The sequence below is a fragment of the Hyaena hyaena genome, unplaced genomic scaffold (assembly GCF_003009895.1).
Source record: "Hyaena hyaena isolate Hyena2069 unplaced genomic scaffold, ASM300989v1 scaffold_671, whole genome shotgun sequence".
Lineage (NCBI taxonomy): Eukaryota > Metazoa > Chordata > Mammalia > Carnivora > Hyaenidae > Hyaena > Hyaena hyaena.
In genome coordinates this window covers 738,907-752,128 of record NW_024081302.1, presented here as the reverse complement: position 1 = coordinate 752,128, position 13,222 = coordinate 738,907, and the positions used below count along the sequence as shown (strand labels likewise).

Sequence of the window (13,222 nt, the reverse complement as noted above, 5' to 3'; positions counted from 1 at the left end):
TTTAACTTGTAAAATGACTCAATACCACCTACCTCATCAGGTTGTAGCCAGCACTAAACAGAATCATGTATACTACTAAGGGTACCATCTCTAACGCAAAGGTGGTTTACGTTACATGGTAGCTAGTAACACTTAACTTATTTCAACTTTTCATCACTCTTAGGAGGCAGGAGAAGCTTTAAGGTGGAAGAGCCAGAGGCCTAAGAGAAATTTATCTAGGTGAGGACTAGAAACAAAGGTGAAAAGGAAGTAAAACAGATAAACAAAAACTGGTGTGTAAATGTGGTAAGCTTCAATTGAGCTGATTGTTTAAAATGATGCTTGCAAAATTATGTTACCCAGACACTATAGAAGAGTCATTTTTGTACCTTACTTGGCTTGTTTAGTCACAATAAATAGAAAAAGACAAAAAGGCAAAATGTCAGAAGCTAATCTTAATTTTAAAGGTCATGCTGTGCCTGTAGCTATATACCAAAGATTTCAAAAATAACCAATTCACTTTAGCTTTCAAATCAACACTCGTCCCAATCACAACAAAATCATCAAAGAAGCAGTTAAATCAAGTAAAATATTAATGCACTACTGTTCTAATACAGTTGACCCTTGAACCACACAGAGGATAGGGGCCTGACCTACCACTTCCACATGCAGTTGAAAATCCTCATATAACTTTTGACTTTTCCAAAACTTAACTACCAATAGCCTATTGTTGACCAAAAGCCTTACCAATTACTATAAACAGTCAATTAACACATATTTTGTTATGAATTTTATATTGTATTTTATAATAAAAAGCTAGAGAAAAGAAAATGCTAAGAAAATAATAATAAAGAAAATAAATTTATAGTATTGCAAATGTACTTATTGGGGGGAAAAAACCATGTATGTAAGGGGACCTGCACAGTTCAAAGCTATGTTGTTAACAAGGGTCAATTGTAGTTATCAGGCATCTTGTTCTATTTTAATATTAGTAATCATCATCAGGAAATTCCCTAAGGAAAGTACAAACTGAGGGAGAGCTAGTATTAAACTCCTGCTGTGTCCACCCATCAAGTTCTATGCTAGGTGCATGGTTATATACCAAGGAGGAAGGAGCACAGACTGTTGGTGGGGGTGGCGGGAGAGGCCAGCTCAGAGTTCCTGTTTTCCAGTGTCAAATTATTTTCTAAAAGAGAAATCCATCCAAAGTACCAACATTCCAACAATGCTAGGAAAACTTATTTTTTTTTTTAGTTTCATGTACACAGGAGGACTAATTTAGAAAGAAGTCCAAAATGTGAAATGATAACACCTTAATTTGTATGAGTTTATACATTATTTTCCTAAACATTATTTAGTTTTATCCTCATAACAAATACGTATAATTATGATCCTTCATTTATAGAGAAAATGAGCCTCAGGAAGTTTAAATGACTTGCCAATCTTAAAGCTTAAGTGGAGGTGGAACTGCCATTCAAACTTAGACCGCCTGATTTAAAAAAAAAAAAAAAAATCTATGTTTTCACCATTAAGTAATACCAACCTAATTGCACTAGGCTGCAAATGCTTTTTTAATGGTACATTTCACAGAAAACGTCTGATGATCCCCTGACAATTAACAATCTGAAAGTCATGGAACATCAACTCCTCAAAGGACTAGTAACAAGATTGATATTTGATATTTCAAAACTTTAAATAAATTTTACGCTTTTATAAGTTTAATTCAAAAATACAGAAGAAAGTGCCAGTTATCATGGAAATTACGAAGACTTACCTGAATGAAAAGGAAACTGCTGCTTGGCCTCACCAGTATGTGCATCCCAAATAATTGTAGTCTGAAATTGAAAAGAAAAGGAAAATACATTAAGAGTAACATTAAAAGGTGTTTATGACAGATGCCTACATTAGATGCCTAACTATGTTAAAGCAATAGGAAATGTCAAAGTGAATTTAATTTTTAACATTTACTTCAACCCCAATAAATAGTACAAGGGAATATTCCATTCAGGGGTGGGTGTGGGGGGGGGGGGGGCAGGATGACTATTAAGTAGTTTCGGTTTTCCCTGGTGATTTTTAATCCATCAACTTACTTCAAGTAATTATTAGTTGTCTACAAAATACTAGACATTATAATGCATTGCTTTAGAAACTCAACTGTAATAGTGTATTTAGTGTAAAAATGTGTCTAGCTTTTTAGCTATTAAGAGGCACATTCTTGGTTAATAAAGTCATCAGCCAATTCTCAATATTAAGATTTTTAAAGCTCACATTTATGTATTAAGGCAGCTTGAATTTTGACAAGATTTAAAACAATGTCTCGTACAGTAAATGCAAGTATGACACATAAATCTGAATGGATATATTCAGAACTCCTTTAAACACCCTCCCATTACTAGTTTTGTAACTCTGGGGATATAAAGCATCACACAGTGGCTGGCAATGGCTATTAATAGGGCTTTTCCTGCCTATTCCTGACCTCCTTTACTTTTCTTTCCCCCCTTTTCTTTTCCCTCTACTTCCACTTCTGACAACTCACTCAGTTAACTATGAGCATATATTTTCCTGGATTAAAATAATCTTAAACCTGTATTCACCTTGGGAGGTGTGGTAAAGGGGCTGACCTAAGAAAATGATAGCAAGAAGGCTCTAATTTCATCCTATCCATATTTTCCAGCTAAGCTAGGTGAAAAAAGCTGGAGAGATCCTGCATTTCTTACATTTTCAATTAAACACAAGGAGTTCGGCTAACAGACTGGCTCTAAGACTTCTCATGGAACTCTGGAGCCATTTTCATAGCTGAAATAAACTAGAAACAGGAGAAGGGAAGCAGAGTATGGGAGGTATGACATTCATTATTCCAGCAAATTCCACCAAAAATGATGAGTGGTCACAAATATTAAAAAAAAAAAAAAAATGGCATTTTGATGAGTAAATTCAGGAATGAGTGGATAGAAATGTAAGAGCATTTCTACTATCATCATAAATTCATACCTGAATTTCCCATAAATGAAATGTTTTGTTTATATGATTAGCTGAAGAAAATATTACTTTCAATTATACTCTATAACACATTAATCTTTATAAAACTCAGTTTAATGTTCTTTTACCTTGTCTACTCCAGCACTTAGGATGAAATTTCCTTTCTTATTCCACTTTAATGCAAATATAGGGCCTTTATGCTGCCCCAAGGTGCTAGCAAGGTTACCTAACATTAAACAAACAAACAGAAAACATTAAAATTACCTCAAGCTTTAAACTTAGATCAACAACAACATATGAAAAGAAAAATGCTTCATTTACCATCTTTAGTCCATATTCTGGCAAATCCATCGTATGAACCAGTTGCTAGAAGTGTACCTTCACTCTGTCAGAGAAACACATTTCCTTTAATTATATAATCCAAAAAGGACATTTAATTGTTATTAGACTATTTGATATTCAAACCTTAGGAACAGCAGGTCCTTAACATTCTCTGCTTCAAAATTTCTGTTTTGCCTATTTGGGAATGCTACCAAAGACCTACAAAACATCTTTTATTGCTGTGAGGCTAGTATTTATTTAATCAGCATTTAGTAATAAGCATGTGAGCCTTATATCCAAATCTCAAGAATTACAGAAACACTCTGGAGCAGGACTATCACTACCCTTATGCATGCTAAGGTCTCTGGTATTCTCACAGATGCTCATGATGAAGGATGGAAGTAGGGTGGTGGACTGGGAAAGACATCAAAATCATAATATCATAATGATGTAACAGAGTAAGAAAGCAAAATCGGCTAAAACATTTTGTTATGATTAGAAGTTTTCCCATGGCCCTCTAAATTTTTTACTGTCTAAATGAAGCTGCTGGTGTTGTGTGTGAACCAAACAATACTGCTGTTTCTGATCATCGGATACTTAAATATCACTGAATGTTTCTTTCCTTTGTTAATTCTTTCCCAATATGAGATCCTAACAAATTTAAAAAAGAAAAGAAAAGAAAAAAAAAAAAAAAGCCAGAAAAGAGCATAGGCTGACTTTATGGTTAATGAAGTGAGTACAATTGCCTGGAAGCACTTTACTGCCAGGAGAAATCCATACCACTTTCTCTCATCTGATACTCCCTTGCTGTGTCTGACCTTGATGAACGGCACAACAGAAGGGCAGATCTACAGAAGCGCAAGTTACAGAGTGCATTAAACAGACTATTACTGGGATTAGTAAACACTACTGAAGACACAAATGAAATCCTGCCTTAGTGCTCTCTTGATGGTTTTTGGAAAGGGAATTGAAAACAACAATCACCTTTTTTCAGACCTCTCAAACCATACGTTACGTACAGTTAAGTGAGAAACAAACAGATGCTGGTTCTAGAGGTTGTAGACTCAATTCTGCCAGGAATTGGCTCTATGGTTCTGAGGAAGAAGGAGCATGTTGAAACCAATAGAAAAAGCTTATTTCCAGACTCCACGCAATGGGAGGTTTCCTTTAAACTACTGGCCCCCAAACATCTTAGTTCATGGACCACTACAGTAGGAAAATAATACTTTAAAGGGTAACATTTTTCCCCTTTTTGTGGAAGATTCAAGTTCATAGTGGATAATGTATGTTTGAAAAGTCCACGCTTTTAAAAAACTGTAACTTGCAATTCAGAATCACCAAGCTCAACAAACCAACATTTGCTAACCATCCTTCTCAGTAAATTTCATTAATATATGGCCTCTGAACCAAATAGCATTATCAAGGAGATAAGGACTCTGACCTAATTTTTAGTCCTTACCCTACCACCAAACAATACTGTGACATGCTAAACCTCTTTTCATTTCTATAACTATTAACTTCATAGGAGGGAAAGGGTAAATATATTGCTGGAAATTTTGAAAGAGAACACTAAAGAAAGCTAGCTATGAGTTATGGCAGAATTTCAAAGAAACTGAAAACTTTAGCTGGAGTAACTGTTTTTAAAGACAGATCTCATTCATTGGAATCAGATTTGGAAGATCCTTTGGGAAGCTGCACAAGAAGTTAAACAGAGGCCAGAGGAGGAAACAGTGTTCATTTGGTGAGGAAAGAACCATGAACCCCATGAAATGCTGAGTAATACTGAAATAGTTTAAGAAGCTTCTTAGAATTGGGAGGGTAGGTAAGTAAAAAATGGATGAGTTATGGGGCGCCCGGGTGGCTTAGTCGGTTAAGCGTCCGACTTTCGCTTAGGTCATGATCTCGTGGTTTGTGGGTTTTAGCCCCGCTTCGGGCTCTGTGCTGACTGCCAGCTCAGAGCCTGGAGCCTATTTCGGAGTCTGTGTCTCCCTCTCTCTCTGACCCTCCCTTGCTCACGCTGTCTCTCTCTCTCTCTCTCTCTCCTAGAAACAAAATAAAAATATTAAAAAAAAAAATGGATGAGTTACAAGAAAGGAAAAAAGGCAACATGGAATAAAGGAAAAGAAACAACTGTAAAAATGCTAACTTTTCACAAATTAATCACAGAATGAAACAAACTAAGCTGCTAATCATGTATTTAAAAATGAAAGGGTAAAGCTTTATCAAACAAGTCAGAGCAGTCAAGTTATCTCTGAAAGATGTGAAATGACAAACCGAATCGGAGAAGCTTAAGCCCACTGTTGTTGAATAAAGCCTGGAAATGACCTAGACTAATGACCCCTAAAAGGCACACAATCAAGCTTTCATCAGTTCATAGCAAATGAGAAAAACAAGAACATGCTTTCTTAAGGTAAATTTCTCTTGTCCCTCCAGCCAAGGACTGCATAGTTAAAGATTTATTATGCGCCTATTGTTGATTTTCATCTATTACTTCATTTATGTAGGTACCATTACCACACTTGTACCTTACATGTGAGGAAGATGAAGCACAGAGTGGGCAACCACCAGTTTTACAACGGTTCTGCTGCAAGACAAACTGAAAAGCTGCAAGTTGAACCTAGGTCTGACTGCTGGAGGGCCAGTCTTTGTTTTTTTTAACACCGTACTTCAGAATGAGAAGTCCTAGTTTGTTGTTCTTATTAGTGAAACTCAAAAACATCTGGACAAATGGACAAATCCTGCCATTAGTCTGAGGTTCAGAGAGGCTGAGTATATTAGAAACTACATTCATCACGGTTAATACATGATACTCACATTCCAATCTAGCGATGTCACATCCTTGTTGCTTGGGACATCTTGCCCTCCTTCTCGTATACAATGTCTAAGTACTAACTGTGTGGAGCCACTACTGCTATTTTCACTAAGATTCCATATTCTTGCTGTTGAGTCTCCAGACCTATAAAGTACAGAACAGATTTTAAATCCTCATGATATTCTTAAGTATCCCAGAATCAAAGCAACATATTTATATACTATGATTAATAAGACAAATACAAACTAGACTCTCAGGGATTTCCATCTCTAGTATTTTTCTTAGTGCCCTGGGCACCTTCTTAAGGAGTAAGCTTAATTAAAACTTCTAAGATTACTTTATGAAGAAATAAAGATTTACAAAGACAAAAAGACCACAAAGAAGCAAAAAAAAACAAAAACAAACAAACAAACAAACCTGGAAATGTAAGTAATGGTTTTATAAAATGTGTCACAGTTCAGTACAATATTTTTAAAAATACATTTAGTTTCACTCTGAGAAACATACCCTGATGCCAAGAGATCGCTAACAGGGTTCCAGGCACAGATGAAAACTTCAGATTCGTGGCCCCGTAACACAACTGCTTTATTAGGGGGGATTTCAACATCCCCATCCACTTCCATCATATCAGTATGATTATCTATGTCAGGAGAAACAAGTGGAAAATGCCAGTTAGGTAATATTACAACATCTTGAGTGGGGGGAAATAATTCTTAACCAGCAAATACCTCCTTTATAATATATACCTTTTTAAAAAAAAAAAAAAAACTGTCAGGTAATGGTGAAAATGCTTATATAGCACTTGTCGCATGAGAGAAATTCCTCTCCTTAGTTAAGTATGACCATACTATTTTTAAAAGATAAAGGTGTGTGTTTGGGGTGGGGGAGAGACAGTGAGAAAGGCTGCAAAAAGGTTAGAGCCAGACATGGCTAAAATGATAAAAGGATCAGAACTAAATATAATCCACGCCAACATTATTCTGAGTTTCTGCCAGTAGGGGTTGCTGATATCATTCATATAACATGAGAGGTGCCTTTGTATCTCCATGTCAGAGCTTTACTGTGTGTTAAAGACTAGCATTACAAATTTTCTTTAGGAATCAAATGCAGACAACAAAATTTACCTAACAGCAGAAAATGGTTTCTAAATATTGAAAAAGAAAATAAAATCCATGAAAGTAAATCTATCTTTCTGGAGCTTTAGGAATAGAAATCTGAATTGTGATACAAGTTACGGAAACAAGTTGGCATAAAGGAAACAGATGATGTTACTTCAGTTTAGAAGATGAGACATCCACATAAAGCCAAATACTTCTCCTGAAAGGGAATTTTTTTAAAATTCCGATCTCCGCTCACTTGCTATAGTGTGTGCTCCATTCTCCTCGCCGTTCGCTGTGTTCTCTCCGTTTTTGGCAGCTCCCTGTTGGTTTGTGGCAGCTGTGGCAGCTGCGGTGGCTGCCGCTTGTTGCTGTGCAAGCTTATCTCTGTAAGCTTGCTGTCTTGTCTGTACCACATCAGGCATTACGGCGTCTATCAGTGACAGAGACTCTATTGGTCGACCATCAAACAGGGTACCATCCTGGATTTGGAAATTGCAAGAAAAGGAATATGATGAAAAAAAAACACATTTAGGGTGAAGCAACTGCAAACAGCTGTTTAAATTTTCCTCATCTAGTTCGTACTGTTAAATGTCTCCAGATAAAGCTGAGATACTGAAAGGAATAATAAAAAGTAGGCCCAGACGATAAAACGTTTATTAATTAGATTCCAAAATTCTGTTAGGTAAAAGTAATGACAAATATGGAATAGTTCGTACAATGGTAAGAGAGTTGGTGCGAATGGATCTTTAAAACTAAAACCTTTTAAAATAGTTTTGCTGGACTCAAAAGCTTCGTATGATTTGATTCAAATATTAAACAAGAAATAGACCAGATATTTGGCCATATAGTCATCTTATTTTACTACTGTGTTGAAATGGAAGCACAGTAAGGTTTAAAGACTTGTTCAAGTTACACAGCTAGTCAATGGCAACTGAAATCTCTTAAATAGTGCTATTCAAAGTATGATCCAAGGAACAACACTACCATCACACCAGGTAGCTTGTTGTAAATGTAGATCCCAACCTACAGAATCCAAATCTCTGAAGGGCTCAGGTTACCAAGCTCTCTAAGGTAATCTTATGAGCACTAACATTTGAGAAGTACCATCATATAACTCTGAGACTGGTGCTCTTTAATTTTATGGAATTGCTATAATTTTCCTCCTCTCATTGATATTAGGTAGCTGATAACTCATAAAAAGTTCTCTAGCGGGGGCACCTGGTTCGGTGGGTTAAGCATCCAACCTTGCTCAGATGATGATCTCATGGTTCACGAACCCTGTATGTGTCTCTCTGCTCTCAGCACAGAACCTGCTTCAGATCCTCTGCCTCCATCTCTCTCCCTGCCCCACCCCCACAAGAGCTCCTCTCTCTTTCAAAAAGAAACATTAAAAAAAAAAAAAAAGTTCTCCAGTGGGCACAAGAAAAGACACAGAACAAGTCAGAAATAGAAACTGAGCAAATTAGCTGGGAATATGCATATGTAAGGTCTGACTCGCTTAAGTTGGTGAATATGCATTAACCAATAATCTACAGGGGTGTGATGGGGTGCTCAAAGTTACAAAAGCACGGCATCTCTTTCTGAGCTGTCAACTGGAGTGTTTGAAGAGTAGGAGAATTTATTTTAACTTAAAAATATTAAAACCAACAAAGATACATTGTAGAGTACCATATTAAAATCTATAATACATTTAGTTTTTAGATAAAATGAGACTTTATCTCTGGCCACTGGTGGAAATTGTTTATCACCCTGTGCAATATAGGATACTTTGGAATGGAAAGTACCAGAAGATAATGAGGACACACTTAATTTAGTATTAGTGGATCTTCCAGTTATACAGATTGGGAAACTGAAAATAATGAAATCAATGTTAGTATACCATGTAACTATACTAACGAATATTGATATAGGAACCATGGATGCTTGTTTTAAAAATACTCATGAAAGGGAAGGGGAGTATGTTAATCTCTGCAAATATGAAAATACAATGAAGAACTCCACATATTATAAATCTTGATCATATAAGAAAAATTACAGCTAGATAGACAGACCAGGATTTCCAAACTTTTTCTGTGAAAGTTCTGTGAAAGGCCAAATAGTAAATAATCTTAGGTTTTGCAGAGCATAAGGTCTCTGTCACAATGATTCAATAATGCCACTGTTAGCACAAAAGTAGTTAAGACAATATTTAATGATTGGCTGTGTTCCAATCAAACTTACAAAAACAGGGAAGCACACAGGACTTGACTCATGGGTGGCTGACACCTAAATTAAACCACTTATATGTGGACCTTAGGCAATAGCATCATAACATGGCTCTAATTATAAACTGCCTTCCAAAATCAGGTATAACCAAATAACCTGAGGTTTTCTAATTCTTCGGACCATCAATTATGGTGTGAGCATTCCACAGCAAAATGTTGTTGCTTTGAAGAAAATTATTTCTTACTATTTACTTATGAAACCATAGAAAGGGAAATAAACCAGAGATGATGGCTCTTACAGTTGGGAGCCAACATGACTTGCCTGTTCAACCTGACTATAACATAAGGAACAACACCCTTCAAATTTGTCAACCTGGTGAAGCTAAAGTCAGATAATGAATGAACAAACAAGATATCAGATTTAAGGACATATTTAAGAGTTAGTATTTGAAATTAGTTTTCCTTACCTCATTAATACTAACTTCTGCCTCTACATACTGTAGACCTTTCTGGATGATAGAAATCAATGCAGCAGGTGGGACGAGGGCACCATTTATGTTAGACTGACTGATATGGCTTTCTATACCAAAGGTAAACGCTGAATGAGAAAATCCTAAAAGCAAAGAGAAAGGTATAAGAATTTATTCTCCCAGTAGCAACATGCTATAGGACACAAATGGAAGACCTCTGTAATCTTTCAAAATCATAATCCTTTTGTTAGCTAAGCTTAAATATGTTTTTACACAAAAGGAGTACCAAAATCCAAACATGTTAACTTTTACATATTTCCCTTTTCACTTTAATTACATAAAATACTATTTAAAATTTATAGTGTGTATAAAATTTAGCCATGGCATATAATTTTCCTCAAAAAAATTGCATCAACTTTAAAGCTAGGGGGAAAAATATCTATGGAAAACATGCTTCACTCAAAATAAATAGGTCAAGATAAATTAACATGACATTTAATATTTTTGTAGTATACTTAAATTTCTACATACAAATTGTCAAACATCATATAAATCCAAAATACTGCAGGTTTTTTTAACTTAGGAAATAAAACGCCAACTAAAATTAATATAAAAAATGAAAATAATTTTTATGCTTAAGTCTCATTGTATGTATGCGTTAAGTGCAAAAAACCTCTACTAATTCTTTGCCACTTAGTAATAACGCTAGATCTAAATGAAAACTTTAGGAAATGGAAGTTAGCAAGTAAAAATCCAGTTTCTATCAGAAACCCTAAATTTAATTTGAAATACTTAAACCCGAAACACATAACAAAACTCTCTTTATTTTGGCCTTGCTTTTTATGAAAGTCAAGTCCAAACCCAAAGATAAAATTCTAGTAAAATGAGAGACCCAAGTGTGGTTATTCTTCTTTACTAAAACATCCATCAGAGTTCATCATCAAATGTCATTAATATATTTTAAATAATTCAATTAAATTATATGAAATGTTAAGAAACTTTTATACTAAGTAAACTAAATGCATATGGGCTTACTTGTGTCTTAAGCTGATTTAATCTATGTAATTAACTGTTGCGAGCCTAGCCTAATTTTTTAGTGCCTACTCTTTGTCTTTTTGTATTTTGTGCTTCCACTTTTAGGCTTCTTGTGGCACTTATGAACAGTCTATAATAAAATACTATGGACCCACAAAAAGCATGTGGCTAGGAATTATCATCATTGGTCAGTAAACAAAATATACCTAAAGTTTTCCTCCTGGCTCCTTCCTTCCCTCTTTGAAACACCTAGCCATTCCCATTCCTGCAACCCACAGTGAGAAGTGAAAAAAGGTTACTTAAGACTTTTAACTCATAATTTTACCCAGCGGCAAGATCGTTATTAAACACATTTCGGCTTAATTTGAGCTCATAGAGATGGCTAAAAAATATAGCAATAAAACTAAGAAAGACATGAATGAAAATAAGCATCATTCCACATTGTCCCTAACATGAAACTCGGAACTACTTGAAGATAAGCAGATTCCAGGTTGCCAGGGTAGAAGTCTAAGAATAAAGGCTGGGAAGGATGGAGAGAGAGGGTAAAAAATAAGGCAGTGAAATCTATAAGCATGAGGTTAGAGAGTCCGGTTTTCAATTATACACCCCTCCCTAAATAAATTCTGTAGTTAAGTCATAGGGGAAAGGAAAGGAAGAAAAAAAAAAAAAAAGAAAAGAAAAGAAAAGAAAAAAGGCTAAACAGCCCAGTGGCTTAAAGATTTAAGAAGACTTCAAGATGGACAATACCATTTATGGAGGGTCTAGTCTACACCGTGCACACATAGTTTTATTATTTTATAATCTGAGTTAGCAGATAGAAAAACAGCCACTAAGAGAATAAGCATATATTTTTTTAAGTTTTTATTTAAATTCCAGTTAGTTAACATACAACATAATATTAGTTTCAGACGTACGATATAGTGATTCAACACTTCCATACAACAGCCAGTGCTCATCACACGTGCCCTCCTTAGTCCTCATCACCTATGTAACCCATCCCCCACACACCTCCCTCTGATATCCATCAGTGTATTCTCTATAGTTAAGAGTCTGTTTCTTGGTTTGCCTCTCTTTTTTCTGTTTATTTCTTAAATTCCACACATAAGTGAGATCATATTAGGTGTTTGTCTTTCTCTGACTGACTTACTTAGCATAATGCTGTCTAGCTCCATCCATGTTGTTGCAAATGGCAAGATTTCATTTTTTATGTCTGAGTAATATTTCAGTGTTTGTGTGTGTGCATGCACACATGTGTATATCGTGTGTGTGTGTGTGTGTGTGTGTGTGTGTATCTCACATGTTCTTTAAGAGGATAAAGATTTAAATTCATTCAGAGACCATGGAGGTAACTACTACATTCTGCTGCTCCTACTGAACAATTAAGTTAGAATATAGTCAAAGATAAAGTGAAGACAGAGTTGAGCTCCTGTTTACTAATAGAAAATAAAGGATTATGTCATTGTTCTGTTTCAAATCAGGGTGCTAGAAACTGGTGTCAGTGCATGAAACATTAAGACATCTTACTAGAGGGGCGCCTGGGTGGCTTAGTCAGTTAAGCGTCCGACTTTAGCTTAGGTCATGATCTCACGGTTCGTGGGTTCGAACCCCCCATCGGGGCTCTGTGCTGATTGCCAGCTCAGAGCCTGGAGCCTGTTTCAGAGTCTGTGACTCCCTTTCTCTCTGACCCTCCCCTGTTCACACTGTCTCTCTCTCTCTCTCTCTCTCTCTCGCCTAGAAATAAATAAAAAATTAAAAAAAAAAAAAAAGACATCTTACTGGCAACATTTTTAAAGTGTTTTGATTTCCAAAGCCTCACAAAATTTTTAGCAAAGTCCATGACATTTGTACTCTCTAATCCATGAGTACGATTTAAACAATCAAAATAATCAGATTTAGACCCTGCTTAAATTAGAGTTCAAATTTATGTCCAAGAATATCCTAAGAGTTGTAGGTGGAACAATGTCAATTTTCAGCTGGAATGTTGCATATATCCAGTATTTATTGTTAGACCAGGAGAGAAGCTATCACAGGTCCTTTGCATCTATCTCCAGTTATTTCTGGAGTAAAAATAGTAAGAAAATAACTTTGAAGGGGTATTAACATTGTTTTGAGACTTCTCATTAATGTCTACCCTAAAAAGGTCCATAATTAAAAACACTCTGCTTCAATAAATGTGGAATTCAACTGTAATTTTATTTCTAGCCATAGCATTACATGGCAGATTAAAACTGTGTTCAAAACTACTTTTCATTTAAAAAATTTTTTTAGTGTTAATTTATTTCGGGGGGGGTGAGAAAGTGGGGGAGGGGCAGACAGAGAGGG

The 13,222-nt window shown here is 35.6% G+C and overlaps 1 protein-coding gene across 1 annotated transcript in view; it reads right to left on the bottom strand.

Annotated features, from left to right (window-relative positions):
• Window positions 1-13,222, bottom strand: part of LOC120220111 (F-box-like/WD repeat-containing protein TBL1XR1) — a 179,136-nt gene that overhangs the window by 20,912 nt on the left and 145,002 nt on the right. The window contains exons 4-10 of the mRNA XM_039217109.1: window positions 9,863-10,008; window positions 7,448-7,670; window positions 6,599-6,731; window positions 6,094-6,235; window positions 3,280-3,343; window positions 3,087-3,184; window positions 1,754-1,814 (exon numbers count right to left, since the gene is read on the bottom strand). Coding sequence (XP_039073040.1) covers window positions 1,754-1,814; window positions 3,087-3,184; window positions 3,280-3,343; window positions 6,094-6,235; window positions 6,599-6,731; window positions 7,448-7,670; window positions 9,863-10,008 — 867 coding nt within the window. The remainder of the gene's footprint in view (window positions 1-1,753; window positions 1,815-3,086; window positions 3,185-3,279; window positions 3,344-6,093; window positions 6,236-6,598; window positions 6,732-7,447; window positions 7,671-9,862; window positions 10,009-13,222) is intronic.